Source organism: Rhinatrema bivittatum, chromosome 5, assembly GCF_901001135.1.
Source record: "Rhinatrema bivittatum chromosome 5, aRhiBiv1.1, whole genome shotgun sequence".
Taxonomy (NCBI): domain Eukaryota; kingdom Metazoa; phylum Chordata; class Amphibia; order Gymnophiona; family Rhinatrematidae; genus Rhinatrema; species Rhinatrema bivittatum.
The window spans coordinates 296,017,744-296,032,959 of record NC_042619.1 but is presented as its reverse complement, the minus strand read 5'-3'; the positions used below and the strand labels follow the sequence as shown (position 1 = coordinate 296,032,959).

The window sequence follows — 15,216 nt, the reverse complement described above, 5'->3', positions numbered from 1 at the left end:
CTTTAACCCCTCGATCATCTAACGGTCCAACTGACTCCCTCACAGGCTTCTGCTTCGGATATATTTAAAAAAGTTTTTTACTGTGAGTTTTTTGCCTCTACAGCCTACTTCTTTTCAAATTCTCTCTTAGCCTGTCTTATCAATGTCTTACATTTAACTTGCCAACGTTTATGCTTTATCCTATTTTCTTCTGTTGGATCTTTCTTCCTATATTTGAATGAAGATCTTTTGGCTAAAATAGCTTCTTTCACTTCCCCTTTTAACCATGCCGGTAATCGTTTTGCCTTCTTTCCACCTTTCTTAATGTGTGGAATACATCTGGACTGTGCTTCTAGAATGGTATTTTTTAACAATGATCATGCCTCTTGGACATTTTTTTACTTTTGTAGCTGCTCTTTTCAGTTTTTTTCTAACAATTTTTCTTATTTTATCAAAGTTTACCTTTTTAAAGTTTAGCACGAGAACTGTGGATTTGCACACTGTTCCTCTTCCAGTCATTAAATCAAATTTGATCATATTATGATCACTATTGCCAAGCGGCCCCACCACCGTTACCTCTCTCACCAAGTCCTGTGCTCCACTGAGAATTAGATCTAAAATTGCTCCCTCTCTCGTCGGTTCCTGAACCAATTGCTCCATAAAGCTATCATTTATTCCTTCCAGGAACGTTATCTCTCTAGCGTGTCCCGATGATACATTTACCCAGTCAATATTGGGGTAATTGAAGTCTCCCATTATTACTGCAATATCAATTTGGTTAGCTTCCCTAATTTCTCTTAGCATTTCACTGTCCGTCTCACCATCTTGACCAGGTAGACGGTAGTATACTCCTCTCACTATAGTCTTCCCCGACACACAAGGGATTTCTACCCATAAAGGTTCAATTTTGTATTTAGTCTCATGCAGGATGTTTATCCTGTTGGACTCTATGCCATCCCGGACATAAAGCGCCACACCTCCTCCCGGGTGCTCCTCTCTGTCATTGCGATATAATTTGTAACCCGGTAGTGCTCTGTCCCATTGGTTATCCTATTTCCACCATGTCTCTGAGATGCCAATTAAGTCTATGTCATCATTCACTGCTATACATTCTAATTCTCCCATCTTACTTCTTAGACTTCTGGCATTAGCATACAAACATTTCAAAGTTTGTTGTTTGTATTTTCATTCTGCTTTTTAATTGATAGGGATAAGTTAGAATATTTTAGCTCAGGTGAGTTTTTAGTTACAGGCACTTGGACTACTTTTCTTATTATTGGAACCTCACTGTCGGGATGCCCTAATTCTAATGCATCATTAGTATCCTTTGAAGATACCTCTCTCCGAACCATGCGCTGCTGAGTGACTGTCGGCTTTCCCCTTTGTTCTAGTTTAAAAGCTGCTCTATCTCCTTTTTAAAGGTTAGCACCAGCAGTCTGGTTCCACCCTGGTTAAGGTGGAGCCCATCTCTTCGGAAGAGTGTTCATCTCTGGTGTTAAAAGTTGTCTTCCACTTATCTCCTTCACGAATCCTGACTAAATTATATGCTCGGAGATCCAACTTCGAAAACACCTTGGCCCCCTGTAGACGGTCGAAGAGTTCCGCTATAAGTGGTAATGGGTACCGGTCCTTGATGGTAATGGCATTTAGCCCACGATAGTCTATACATGGACGCAAGGTCCCATCTTTTTTCCCAACAAAGAAGAAGCCGGCCCCGGCTGGAGATCTAGAGCGTCTGATAAATCCTTTCTGTAAGTTGTCCTGAATATATTCTGCCATAGCACGGGTTTCCAAGGCAGACAATGGATAGACCCTACCTCTGGGCGGGGTAGCGCCCAGAATCAGATTGATGCTACAATCGAATTCTCGATGTGGAGGCAAAATGTCAGCAGCTTTCTTGGAAATGACGTCCGAAAACCGACTGTACTGTGGCGGCAGACCCTCAAGCCGGGAAGTGCAGAAGAAGCTACAGGGGGAACTTGATCCGGTAATACAGGTCTCTTGGCATGCGGGACCCCAGTGGATAAGTTTTAAAGATGTCCAATCAAACTGTGGGTTATGTTGTTGTAACCATGGGATACCAAGAACTATAGGATGGATGGCTCTCTGGATGATATAGAAGGAGATATTTTCTGTGTGGTTTAGAGAAATGTGGCATTCCATCGGCACTGCATGATGAGTTATCCTCCCCGGCAGGGGATCTCTATGAATGGAAGATATAAGTAATGGCTTAGGACACAAGCAAGTAGGAATGTGGAGTTGCTTTACCATATCTTGTAGAATAAAATTTCCACCAGCTCCAGAATCTACTAAAGCCAGAGTGGAGAACCGATGCTCTTCAAAACCCAGGGTGACCTGGAGAGTAAGTGGGGAAGCCGGAGAGGTGATGCCTAGGGTTACTCCCCCGATGGAGCCTAGGCTTTGGAGTTTCCCGGACGGGTTGGACAGCGGGCAATGAGATGGCCCGCTCCTCCACGATAGAGACAGAGGCCAGTTCTGCGGCATCTTTGCCGTTCTTCAGGAGAAAGGGGACCCTGACCTAATTGCATAGGTTCTTCCGTAGTTCCTTCGGGTTTAGATGTAGCTTGGGAAGCAGGTATAGAGCGAGAAGAGGTGAGACCTGCCATGTTCCTCCTCATGCTTGATCCCTCCCGAGCTCTTTCCTGTAGTCGTCGGTCAATTCGGGTTACCAAGTCCACGATGGCGTCCAAGGATTGAGGTAACTCTTGGGCTGCCATTTTGTCTTTTATCCCAGGACAAGCAGGATGCTAGTCCTCACATATGGGTGACGTCACTAACGGAGCCCTAGTGCGGGAAAACTTTGTCATAGTTTCTAGAAACATTTGACTGGCTGTGTGAGACCACTGAGCATGCCCAGCATGCTATGATATTCTCTGCCACAGGTGTCTCTCTTCAGTCTTCGTTTTTCTGCGCTGCTACAGGCATCGCGGGACAGGAGCCGTTGCGAGTTTTTCACAACATTCTCTGACTAAAAAGTCACAGTTTTTTCAATATTCTCTCTCATAGAAGTCTCTCAGGGGTTCCTTTCACCGGCTGGTGAGTACCTCATTCTCGATTTCTCATCTTTGAAAATTTTTTCTCACGAGTTCCCATTCCTTTTCGACGGCCATCGATAACAAAACGGCTACGGGCTTCAAAAAATGCCCTATATGTAACAGAAAAAACCTCTAGTATAAGGCTTCAAAAATCCTCCTTGTTAATTCTATAACTCAAAACACTGCTCCAAAAAGGAGGAATTATATTTTACCCTTGCTAACACACAAATATTTTTTTGGGAATTGTATCAGAATGATTGTGCCTTCACAGTCGCCTGGCTCTTGCCCTTACAGGGCTACAACCAGTATCGTGTATATGGCACACAAAATCACCTCATTTACTCTTTCCCAGTTTCTTATTTTAAAGAAAAAATAAAATAAGAAACTGGGAAAGAGTAAATGAGGCGACTTTGTGTGCCATATACACGATACTGGTTATAAAATAAAATAAGAAACTGGGAAAGAGTAAATGAGGCAACTTTGTGTGCCATATACACGATACTGGTTGTAGCCCTGTAAGGGCAAGAGCCAGGCGACTGTGAAGGCACAATCATTCTGATACAATTTCCCAAAAAAATATTTGTGTTAGCAAGGGTAAAATATAATTCCTCCTATATGTAACAGAACCATGTCAATCACCGACCCACATCTTGAATGTGTCCTTTGTCTCGGTGAAAAGCACGACGTGAATACTTGTCCGAAATGCGCTGAGATGATGGCGAAAGGGCGAAAAGCTAGGCAGGAAAAAATGGAACATTTGTTCCAACTGCAACTGATTCCTTCCCCTTCAAAATCATCGGTTGTCTCCGGCCGGAGTGACTAAGTGAGCATTACTTAAGAAATCTCGCCCGGACGGATCGGGTGATCGTCCGTTCTCGCCATCGTCCACAGCATCGACGAAGTCGACCGACCAACTTAAATTAAAGCATCGCCATCGGCATTGTTGAACATCGGCCGCATCGACGTCCCAGGAGGAATCGACGGCAAAGCGGCCACGGACCCAGGAAATAGCGGTCCCTTCAACGCCTGGGCCTTTGACTCCATCGATGCCAGATCCTCCGCAGACCTCTGCACAGGATGCATCCTCGCAGCCTCCGCCACCGCTTACAACTGCTCTGGTTCCATCAGTTGTACAGCCGGAATTGTCTTATCTTATCAGACAAGCGATCATTCAGGCTTTAAAGGATCAAACACCTCCGGCGATCCCACCGATGCCGATGCCACCAGCATCGATGCCGGCTGTATTACCGATGCTGGTGGTCCCACCGATGCCGGTGTCCTTGTTGGCACCGAGGACAACTATGGAGTCGATCACTACGACACCGAGACTCATCACATCATCGACGTCCATCTTCGCCCAGATACCGTCGGGCTCCTCGATGCCGATCTCGATTCCAATGACGTCGACGTCTTCGAGAACACTTCTACCGACGACTTCATTGATGTAAACTACCATATCATCGAGGCAACCATCATCTGAGCCTCCTGAAATTCAAGATCTCGCATTCTATCGACGTCTTTTACAAAGATATCAAAATGTCATCGTCAGTCTGCCAACAACAAAGCCTCAGGACACTTCACATTTGTTTTCTTCCGATGACCCATAACCATGCCTTTCAGGCCTTCATTACCCTCCCAGATCTTCCCCACGGTCTCCTTATAGAGATGACCCAGACGACTCTTGGGATGACCAGCAGTCTATTACGTCTTCTGAGGAATTTATGTCTGAACCCTCACCTCCAGACCAGAGAAAAAAATCACCTCCAGAAGATTTATCTTTCTTAACGTTCATACAGGACATGGCTGACTCCATTCCCTTCAAGCTAACAGCAGAACAAGATACTAGGCAACAAATTCTAGAAGTTCTACAGTTTGTCGACCCGCCTAAACAAGTGTTGGCTATTCCAAACCATGAAGTTCTCTTGGATCTTCAATGCCGCATCTGGGAGCATCCATCTTCTGTCCCAGCAGTAAATAAGTGTGTGGACACAACCTATTTAGTGCAGACAGCTCCAGGATATCAGAAGCAACAACTACCACACCAATCTGTGGTAGTATAGTCTGCACAGAAAAAGTCTAAATGTACACGCCCACACTCATCAACTCCACCTGGTAAAGACCATAGGTTTCTCGATTAATTAGGGAGAAAAGTGTATCAAAGTGCCATCTTGAACACAAAAATCTCTGCTTACCATTTGTATATAACACAATATCAGAGGAACCTATGGAAGCAAATGGAAGAAATGATTACTTCTTTGCCTACGCAATTTCAAGAACCAGCACAGGCCATAGTCAACAAAGGCCTAGAAGCCGGAAAGCATGAGGTGAGGGCGGTCTATGACAACTTTGAGACGGCTTCCAGAGCAGCAGCTGGAATGAGGAAATACCGGGAGTAGAATCCTCTGCCCTGTTGAGTCCGGGGCACTGGCTGTACGGCCCTGGCTCTCAGGATGGATAATTCTACTTGTAATTGAATTAGTTGAGAATTTTGCTGGGGGAAGAAACTTGGTGGAGATTCTGGAGGAACTGAGAGGAAATTTAGTTTGTAGCCTCGAGAGACTATGGAGAGTACCCATTGGTCTGATATTATGTTTAGCCAATGTGTGTTAAAAAAGGATACTCTCCCTCCCACTGGCAGGTCTGGTCGGGGATTTAGAGGTTGGGCTTCTTCTCTGGCCAATATTTCAAAAGCCCGCCGCTGGGCCTGTCTGTGCAGGAGGTCTGAGGTCCAAGGAAAACTTGTGGATCTACCATGTCTCTGAGACAATTTGTTTGGAGAAAAGGTCCAAGAAGCAGTACAACAGCTTAAAGACCATACAGAGACTTTATGTCAACTGTCTCAAATACCACAAGATCCCACTACACAATCTTCTTGTCGCCTACCTCGAAGAGACAACAGGCGTTCTTACTATAGGCCAAGAAGATACTACCCCCAAACTTCTAGGGGTAGATCAACTAGACCACAACAACGGTCCCAGGCAAGACAGCCTAGGCCTACCCGCCCGCAACCTCCTGCACAGACAGGCCCAGCGGTGGGCTTTTGAAATATTGGCCAGAGAAGAAGCCCAACCTCTAAATCCCCGACCAAACCTGCCAGTGGGAGGGAGAGTATCCTTTTTTCACACACATTGGCTAAACATAATATCAGACCAATGGGTACTCTCCATAGTCTCTCAAGGCTACAAACTAAATTTCCTCTCAGTTCCTCCAGAATCTCCACCAAGTTTCTTCCCCCAGCAAAATTCTCAACTAATTCAATTACAAGTAGAATTATCCATCCTTCTGAGAGCCAGGGCCGTACAGCCAGTGCCTCGGACTCAACAGGGCAGAGGATTCTACTCCCGGTATTTCCTCATTCCAAAGAAAACCGGAGGCTTTCGTCCCATCCTAGCCCTCAGAAATCTCAACAAATTTCTAAAAAAAGAAAAATTCAGGATGGTTTCTCTAGGCACCATGCTTCCACTACTTCAAAGAGGAGATTGGCTTTGTTCTCTGGATCTTCAAGATGCTTACGCTCACATTCCCATATTCCCTCCTCATCGCAAATATCTGCGCTTCATGGTGGGCCATCAACATTTCCAATACAGAGTTCTGCCATTTGGACTGGCATCTGCTTCCAGAATCTTCACCAAGTGTCTGGCAGTAATAGCAGGACACTTGCACAAGGAAAGTGTCCATGTTTTCCCATATCTGGACGACTGGCTCATCAGGAGTCAATCTCAGCAAGGAGCTCTCACTTCTCTGACTCGAACAATTGCTCTACTTCACTCCATAGGAGCAGAATCGAACACCAATTTAGCAAAGGCCATTCTACCCGTAGATCGGGTACAGACACTTACTCTACTAGCAAGATCCATTTACTTACAGAAACAAACGACAGCTCATCAGTTTCTAACCTTACTAGGCCACATGGCCTCCACAGTTCATGTCACTCCCATGGCCCACCTCGCCATGAGAGTTACCCAACGGACTTTAAGATCACAATGGATCCAGGCCATTCAACCACTACATTATCCAATTCAAGTGACCCACCAACTAAGATCATCTCTACTTTGGTGGACAAACATGGACAACTTGCGCAAAGGCCTACCTTTTCAGCAACCAGTCCCACAGATAACATTAACTACAGATGCATCCACCTTGGGTTGGGGAACTCACATAGACAATCTCCAAACACAAGGGACTTGGACAAACCTCGAAGCAACATTTCAAATAAATTTCCTAGAGCTTCGAGCTATACGTTATGCGCTGCATGAGTTCAAGGACTGCCTTTCACACAAGACTGTTCTCATCCAAACGGACAACACAGTAGCCATGTGGTACATCAACAAACAGGGAGGTACGGGCTCGTATCTCCTTTGTCAAGAAGCTGCACAGATTTTGGCCTGGGCCCTAACACACTCAATGTTTCTCAGGGCCACTTATCTGGCAGGCATTCAAAATGTACTAGCGGATCGACTCAGTCATCAATTCCAACCACACGAATGGTCCCTGGATTCCTCAGTAGCGACCAGGATCTTCAACGTTGGGGTCAACCGACAATAGACCTCTTTGCATCACATCTGAATCACAAAGTGGACATATTCTGTTCTCTTCACAAACAGAAGAACCAGCCAGCCAAGGACGCCTTTGCTCGTCCTTGGAACTCAGACCTACTAATCGTGTATCCTCCGATACCGCTCATAACCAAAACTCTAGTGAGGCTACAGCAGGACAAGGGGTCCATGATACTCATAGCCCCATATTGGCCTCAACAAGTATGGTTTCCCACACTTCTAGATCTCTCAGTCAGGGATCCGATTCGTCTGGGAGTAGCTCCCACTCTCATAACTCAGGATCAGGGTCGGTTGCGCCATCCCAACCTTCAATCCCTATCCCTATCCCTGACAGCATGGATGTTGAAAGCTTGATCTTTCAGCCACTCAATCTTTCAACCAATGTCTCTCAAGTGCTTCTAGCTTCACGTAAACCTTCCACACGTAAGAACTATTCTTTGAAATGGAAATGGTTTACTTTCTGCTGTAGGCAGAAACAAATTGATCCTTTTGCTTGCCCCACTACTTCTCTACTAGAGTACTTATATCACCTTTCAGACTCTGGTCTCCAGACTTCGTCCGTAAGGGTACATTTAAGTGCAATCTCAGCCTACCATAACAAGATAGGAGATGCACCTATTTCCATACAACCTCTTGTCAGTAGGTTTATGAGAGGTTTAACGCATCTAAAACCACCAATTCGGCCACCAGTCATAGAATGGGACCTGAATCTGGTCTTAACAAGGCTCATGCTTTCCCCTTTTGAACCCATAGATCCACGTGATTTTAAATTTCTCACATGGAAGACTATCTTCCTCATAGCCATTACATCAGCTAGAAGGGTTAGTGAGCTACAAGCATTGGTCACATACTCACCCTATACAAAGTTCCTACATGACAGAGTGGTTCTCCGTACACATCCAAAATTCCTTCCTAAAATAGTTACGGAATTCCACTTGAACCAATCCATAGTTTTACCCACATTCTTTCCAAGGTCTCCTTCCCATCCAGGAGAAACAGCCTTATATACCTTGGACTGTAAACGGGCCCTAGCGTTTTATATAAACTGCACTGCAGTCCACAGAACATCCACTCAACTTTTTGTATCTTATGATCCAAACAAACCAGGAAAAGCAGTGGGTAAACATACTATATCCAATTGGCTAGCAGATTGCATACAGTTTTGCTATGAAAAAGCAGGCCTTCCTCTCCAAGGGCGAGTAAAAGCACATTCAGTAAGAGCAATGTCAACCTCAGTAGCACACTATCGTTAAGTGCCAATTCTCGACATATGTAAAGCAGCAACATGGAGTTTTCTTCACACCTTTGCAGCTCATTATTGTCTGGACAAACAAGGACGACAAGATTCAGCATATGGACAATCTGTCTTAAAGAACTTGTTTCCAGTTTAATCCCAACTCCTTCTACATCCAACCTGCTGTGATTGCTGGCTGCCTCATTTTCAACAATACTCACTGTTGCTTCACTACGAATGACTCAGCCTCTAGCTTGCTAATCACCCATATGTGAGGGCTAGCATCCTGCTTGTCCTGGGATAAAGCAAAATTGCTTACCTTGTAATAGGTGTTATCCCAGGACAGCAGGATCTAGTCCTCACGAAACCCACCCGCCACCCCGTGGAATTGAGTCTCATACCTTTTATTATTTTATTTTTGCTAAAGCTTATTGCTACATACTAGACTGAAGAGAGACTCCTGTGGCAGAGAATATCATAGCATGCTGGGCATGCTCAGTGGCCTCACAGGGCCAGTCAAAAGTTTCTAGAAACTTTGACAGAAAGTTTTCTCGCACTAGGGCTCCATCAGTGACGTCACCCATATGTGAGGACTACATCCTGCTGTCCTGGGATAACACCTATTACAAGGTAAGCAATTTTGCTTTATTCTGGGTAATAGGCCTTCTAAGAAGATGGACCGGAGACAGTTCTCCTCCCAATGGAGTTCAGATGCAAGAGTCCTGAATTCAATGGTGTAATCGGCCAGTGGTCGCCCTCCTTGCCGAAGTTGTAAGAGCTTGGAATCAGCAACCACTTGTTTCCCTGGGTCATCGAACACCGCTTGAAACAATTCTGCAAACTTATGAAGATCTTGTAGGACACGATCCGACCGTCGCCAGAAGGGGGAGGCCCAGGCCAGGGCCTTACCTTCTAGTAGCGACAGGATATATGTCGTTTTGGTAAAATCATCTGGAAAGTGGGCAGCTTGAAGGTGAAAGTGCATACTGCACTGGTCGAGAAATCCTTGACACGAGCGAGGATTTCCAGCATAACGTTGAGGAGTCGGTAATGGAATCATGGACCTGGTATTACTCGGAACCACCGATGGCAATGGTGGCGGAACGGCCTGAGCAGCAGCTATAGAATCTAGACTGGCATTAAGTCGTTGCAAGGAGGCCGCCATGGATTCCAGTATACGTTGCTGCTCCATAACCTTCTGGGCCAGTCCAGGAATGGCCTGGCGAGCAGAGGCCTCTGCCAGGTCCATGGCCTTGGTATTAAAAACTGTTAAATAAATAAATAAATAAATAAATAAATATTCTGTTATGAATCTGAGCGTGGACCCTTGTTCCGAGGTAGAGTCAGCACTACCAAAAGGGAAGTCAGCCCTCTTTGGTCTCTACCGTCGGATGGCAAGGCCTGTCGAAGATGTACCGATGAAGGCTTCACCCTGGAAGCGCATAATCCCCCCAGGAGGAGCCTGTAGGGATACAGCCGCTGGGACTTAGGAGACTCCCTGAAGAGAGACAATGGTCTGGATGCAGGCGCTTCCTGTAGGTCGTGGATTCCAGACGGCTGGCGCCTCCAGCAGGTCGTAGTCAGTCCAGGAGTATACGTCCAGGGATAGTCCCAATCTAGTCCAAGTGTCAAAGTCCAGCGAGAGTTTGAGAGCCAATCCAGGAGCAGGTGGGAGAATGGTCCAAAGCCAATCCAAGAGCAGGCAGGAGAATGGTCCGAAGCCGATCCAGGAGCAAGAAGTAGAAGGGTCCAAAGCCAGTCCAAGTCAGAATCCAGAAGACCACCACCACCAGTCCGAGGGTCAGGAGCCAAAGAATCTGTCCGACGAGGAGAAGAGCAGAAGCGGGATGGAGAGCAAACCAGGAACCCAACACAGGAACCAAGTACCTAGCCTCAATACCAAGGCAAGGTCTGGGTGTCAGACCTTGCCTTAAATACAGGAGCCAGGAGGCGGAGTCTCAGGAGGAGCCATGACAATATCCGGCCATGGCTCCTTTAAATCTTACTGCAGCCTCGTGCGCGGCCCCTAGGGGGCTGAGGGGGAGGAGCCGGACCACTGAGAACCAGGATAAGACAGCGGCAGCCGCCGCGAAGAAACCAAAGCAGGCCTGCCCTCCACTGCGGGAGCCTCCAGTGCTCCCGGTGAGTAATTTACTTCAGTGAACGCTGACCCGACTCTGGCCACGGCCCGTTGCGGCCGGCGGCCATGACACCCGGTCGCTGGGCGCTGCGGCCGGCGTTCCTAACAGCTTTCTACATCAATGGTGGGGGAGGAGGGTAACTAGAACCAAAAAGTTACTAATAAGGCCAAGAGTAACAGATAAGTATGAGAAAAAAATAAGTGTGAAAGTTTGCTGGGCAGACTGGATGGGCCGTTTGGTCTTCTGCCGTCATTTCTATGTTTCTATGAATCATGCATATATGTTTCACTACATGCAAATATTTTACAATGCAATTAAAGTGTGTATTTTATAAACATACGTGCATATATTTTACACATGAAAAAAATATAACATGCATGCTTAAACCCCGATTTATATGCGTAAGTCAATATATTTTAAAATATGCACGTGTACTTGAAATCACCAGTTTGCTGATATCTCTGCCAAATCACCCAGTCCACCTCCAGTTCACCGAGACCTTCCTAGTACTTCATCCTGAATTCCCTCTAGTTCACCCAGACCTCACCCAAAAATAGCAAACAGATTCATCTGATATCAATTACGCTATTAAGTAGCAGTTGTAAAATTGTGCAAATAAGTTGTCTGTGTTCACATGAATCTCTTATAAAATAGCAACTTCTGTGCGTACACATGATGCAGAGTTGCACGAGTAGATGGCAGGCTATTTATACACCCATTTTTGAACATTTGATATGCATGTATGCCATAAACACTGCTCCTTTTTTTATGTGTATAATGGAATGAACATATTTTTAGATTTTGGAAAATCTGTCTTGTGGCCATCTTAAACATGTAACTCCTTATGTTATGCATCCAAGTTCTAGTTAAGCTTTTGAAAATTTAGTTATAATTTTTTTTGCCTGGCAATATTCAAAGAACAAGAGGACAGATTTCGAAGCAGAATTAAAATTAAAATTTGGTTTAAGATTACTGTTTTACTGTAAAGTTGACCAAATTATGGAATCTACTGCCTAGTGAGATACACAGTTGTTTACCAAAGATAGAAACTGAATAATGCTTGAGCATGTGATTTCTTGACTGTAGTGGTGTAAACCATCACCTGAATAGGATCAGGTGAATAGTTAACCAAATGAAGACAGAGCAATATTGATGCCTGTCTCATTTCTGTTGCAGACACCATGTATGCTGTCTTTAGAATATCTGTTAAGGGAACACATATCAGTGATTTCCCAGAATAAAGTACAATTTGTACACACAGTTCTAAGGTAAAGTTAATCTTCTTTGTACTCTTGTGCTCTGTTCAGTTCCCAGATGATAATGTAGAACAAATTTCATCTATCCTTGCCCATCAGCTGGGACATACAGTTGGTATGTACCATGATAAAAGTGACTGTTCATGTGGAGCAGAGGCCTGCATCATGGCTGCAGAAGTTAAGCCGTGAGTATTTTTTAAAAATAAACAGTTTATCATTTTAGCTTTGAAATGGTGCAAATTATTGTAGTATTGTAGCAATTTTCAAATGCTTTTGAAAATTGCTACAAATATATCTATTGAATTGCCAATAGGTTTTACCTGTGTTAATTGCACTTAGGGGTAGATTTTCAAAAAGCGCGATTTGGCGTACTTTTGTTGGCGCATCAGGCACAAACAAAAGTACGCTGGATTTTAGTAGATACGCGCGTAGCCGCTAAAATCCTGGATCGGCGCGCGCAAGGCTACCAATTCCGTATAGCCGGTGCGCGCCGAGCCGTGCAGCCTACCTCCGTTCCCTCCGAGGCCACTCCGAAATCGGAGCGGCCTCGGAGGGAACTTTCTTCTGCCCTCCCCTCACCTTCCCCTCCCTTCCCCTACCTAACCCACCCCCCCCCGGCCCTGTCTAAACCCCCCCCTTACCTTTGTAAAATCCTGGATCGGCGCGCGCAAGGCTACCGATTCCGTATAGCCGGCGTGCGCCGAGCCGCGCAGCCTACCTCCGTTCCCTCCGAGGCCGCTCCGAAATCAGAGCGGCCTCGGAGGGAACTTTCTTCTGCCCTCCCCTCACCTTCCCCTACCTAACCCACCCCCCCGACCCTGTCTAAACCCCCCCCTTACCTTTGTCGGGGGATTTACGCCTCCCGGAGGGAGATGTAAATCCCCGCGCGCTAGCGGGCCGCTAGCGCACCGGGACGCAACCTGGGGGCGGGTCCGGAGGGTGAGGCCACGCCCCCGGACCGCCCCGGGCCGTAACCACGCCCCCGGACCCGCCCCCGAAATGCTACGCCCCGCCCCGAAAACGCCACGCGGATCGGGCCCGCCCCCCGACACGCCCCCCTCGGAAAACCCCGGGACTTACGCGAGTCCCGGGGTTCTGCGCGTGCCGGTAGGCCTATGTAAAATAGGCGCACCGGCGCGCAGGGCCCTGCTCGCGTAAATCCGGGCGGATTTACGCGAGCAGGGCTCTTAAAATCCGCCCCTTAATGCGATAAATGGCCTTTAGAAAATTGCTACAATAGTATGTTATATTTACATCTTTCTTTAAAAATTACCCTGATAATGGACCATCCTTGATTTTCTAGTGTTCCAATAGCAGGAATATCATACTACATTTAATCTCAATTAGAAATGGTTTTAAAACATTTTGCTTATCAACCGGACCTTCTAGATGAGTAAGTTCCCTGTACGTACCCAGATCAGTCCAGACTCCTGGACTTTGCCTCCCTTCCAGCAGACGGAGACAGAAAGTTTCTCAGGCACCTTCTCTTAGCCTGGTGTGCCACCTGCATCTCCTCAGTATTTCTCTGTCTCCAGCAGATAGAGGTGGTGCAAAATCTGCGGTTCTGTACCTGAGTATAAAAAAAAAATATCTATTTAGAAAAGAAAATTGAGATTTCCCTCCCAGAAGGTTGTCAGGTCCTGTTGGGACCATCCCTCCTGGTAGGAGGTTGCAAATGAGCAGGGGTTGGGAACCCAATTTTTCTCTGTGACACAGGGGTGACAGCTGGTGGTCCGGCTCCCTTCCCTTCAGCAAGAATTGTGTGAAGTCTTTGTCACCTTCTTCAGGAAAGCAGTCCTTTTCTTTCTTTCTTGTTTGTAAAGTTTAAAAAAAAAAAAAAAAAAAAAGAAGGGAGAAACAGGCAAAGCACTTTGCAGCACTGAAGTGGTTGCTGATGCTTTCTGGCTCTTGCCTATTGCTGGGAGTGAATGGAGGTGGGGTTTCCAAACCACTTTGGTCCCACGGTTCCCAATCCTCTTTTTTGTTAGCGTCGGCGTCCATAATGCAACCTCAGATGTGCCGGCCATACCACGTGTCAGCCGCTGCTCCACATGTGGCGAGCACTGCGTGTGGCTTTTTAAACTTGGCCAATTGTCCCGCTACCTATCTGGTGGGGAGGGCTTGTCAAGGGGATCTCTGGTGGCATCATCCAAGCAGCATAACCCTGGTAACTTGCTGGCTGCTTGTCAAGGCGCTGATGACCTGTTCCTGTTGAGCGCGGGAACTGTGGTCATCTTAAAAACTGGGTGGCAGGGGAAAGGGATCTCTCACCAATGCTGTTGCCAGGGGGCCTCAGAAGGGCATGCGGTGGGGGGGGGACCCTGATCCGTGGGAGGGGATTTTTGTGGTCCTTCGCATTTTCCCCCAGATTTTATTAGGGCCCCTGGGAACTTGCCTAGGTTGTCAGAGATGCCAGGGGCTACGAGAATTCATACAATCAGTGGTCCATTGGTGCAGAGGGCTGCAGATAACCTTTCCTCCGAAGAGTCCGATGGGGCTACCATCTGGGGAATTGCTCTTGGTGACCCTCCTCCCCACAGTGGCCCGGATCAGGAGGAGGAGCCGGAGGGATGATTCCCACTATGGAGGGTGACAATCCAAAAGTCATGTGCCTATTTCAGAGAGAGGAACTGGGTCCTCTGATGCCACATATCTGACGGAGCTGGGATTAGCGGTTCCACTGGAGGAGCCAGACAGGACACAATGGATCCGGACATAGCTGGTTTGAGGGGCTCGGCTAGGACTTTTCCTTTTCATAGAATGGTTAAGCAATTGATGGTCAGGGAGTGGGACATTCCAGAGACTGGTCTAAAGGTTAGCAGGGCTATGGATAAGCTTTTTCCCTTGCCTGAGGAGACCCTGGAGCTCTTGAAGGAACAGAAGGTGGATGCTTCTATTTTTGTGGTCACCAAGAGAATCACCTTTCCAGTAGCTGGGGTGGCAGTGAAGGATCTACAGGACAGAAAGCTTGAGGTGCACCTCAAAAAAGGTTTT

At 46.6% G+C, this 15,216-nt stretch overlaps 1 protein-coding gene across 3 annotated transcripts in view; it reads left to right on the top strand.

Annotated features, from left to right (window-relative positions):
- The window catches only part of LOC115092811 (disintegrin and metalloproteinase domain-containing protein 9-like), a 501,882-nt gene that overhangs the window by 209,779 nt on the left and 276,887 nt on the right, over positions 1-15,216 (top strand). For all 3 annotated transcript variants that reach the window (XR_003857086.1, XM_029604141.1, XM_029604140.1), the window contains one exon: positions 12,274-12,407. Coding sequence is in view for 2 of the 3 variants with exons in the window: in XM_029604141.1 (XP_029460001.1) it covers positions 12,274-12,407 (134 nt within the window). In the remaining variant the exon portion in view is untranslated. The remainder of the gene's footprint in view (positions 1-12,273; positions 12,408-15,216) is intronic.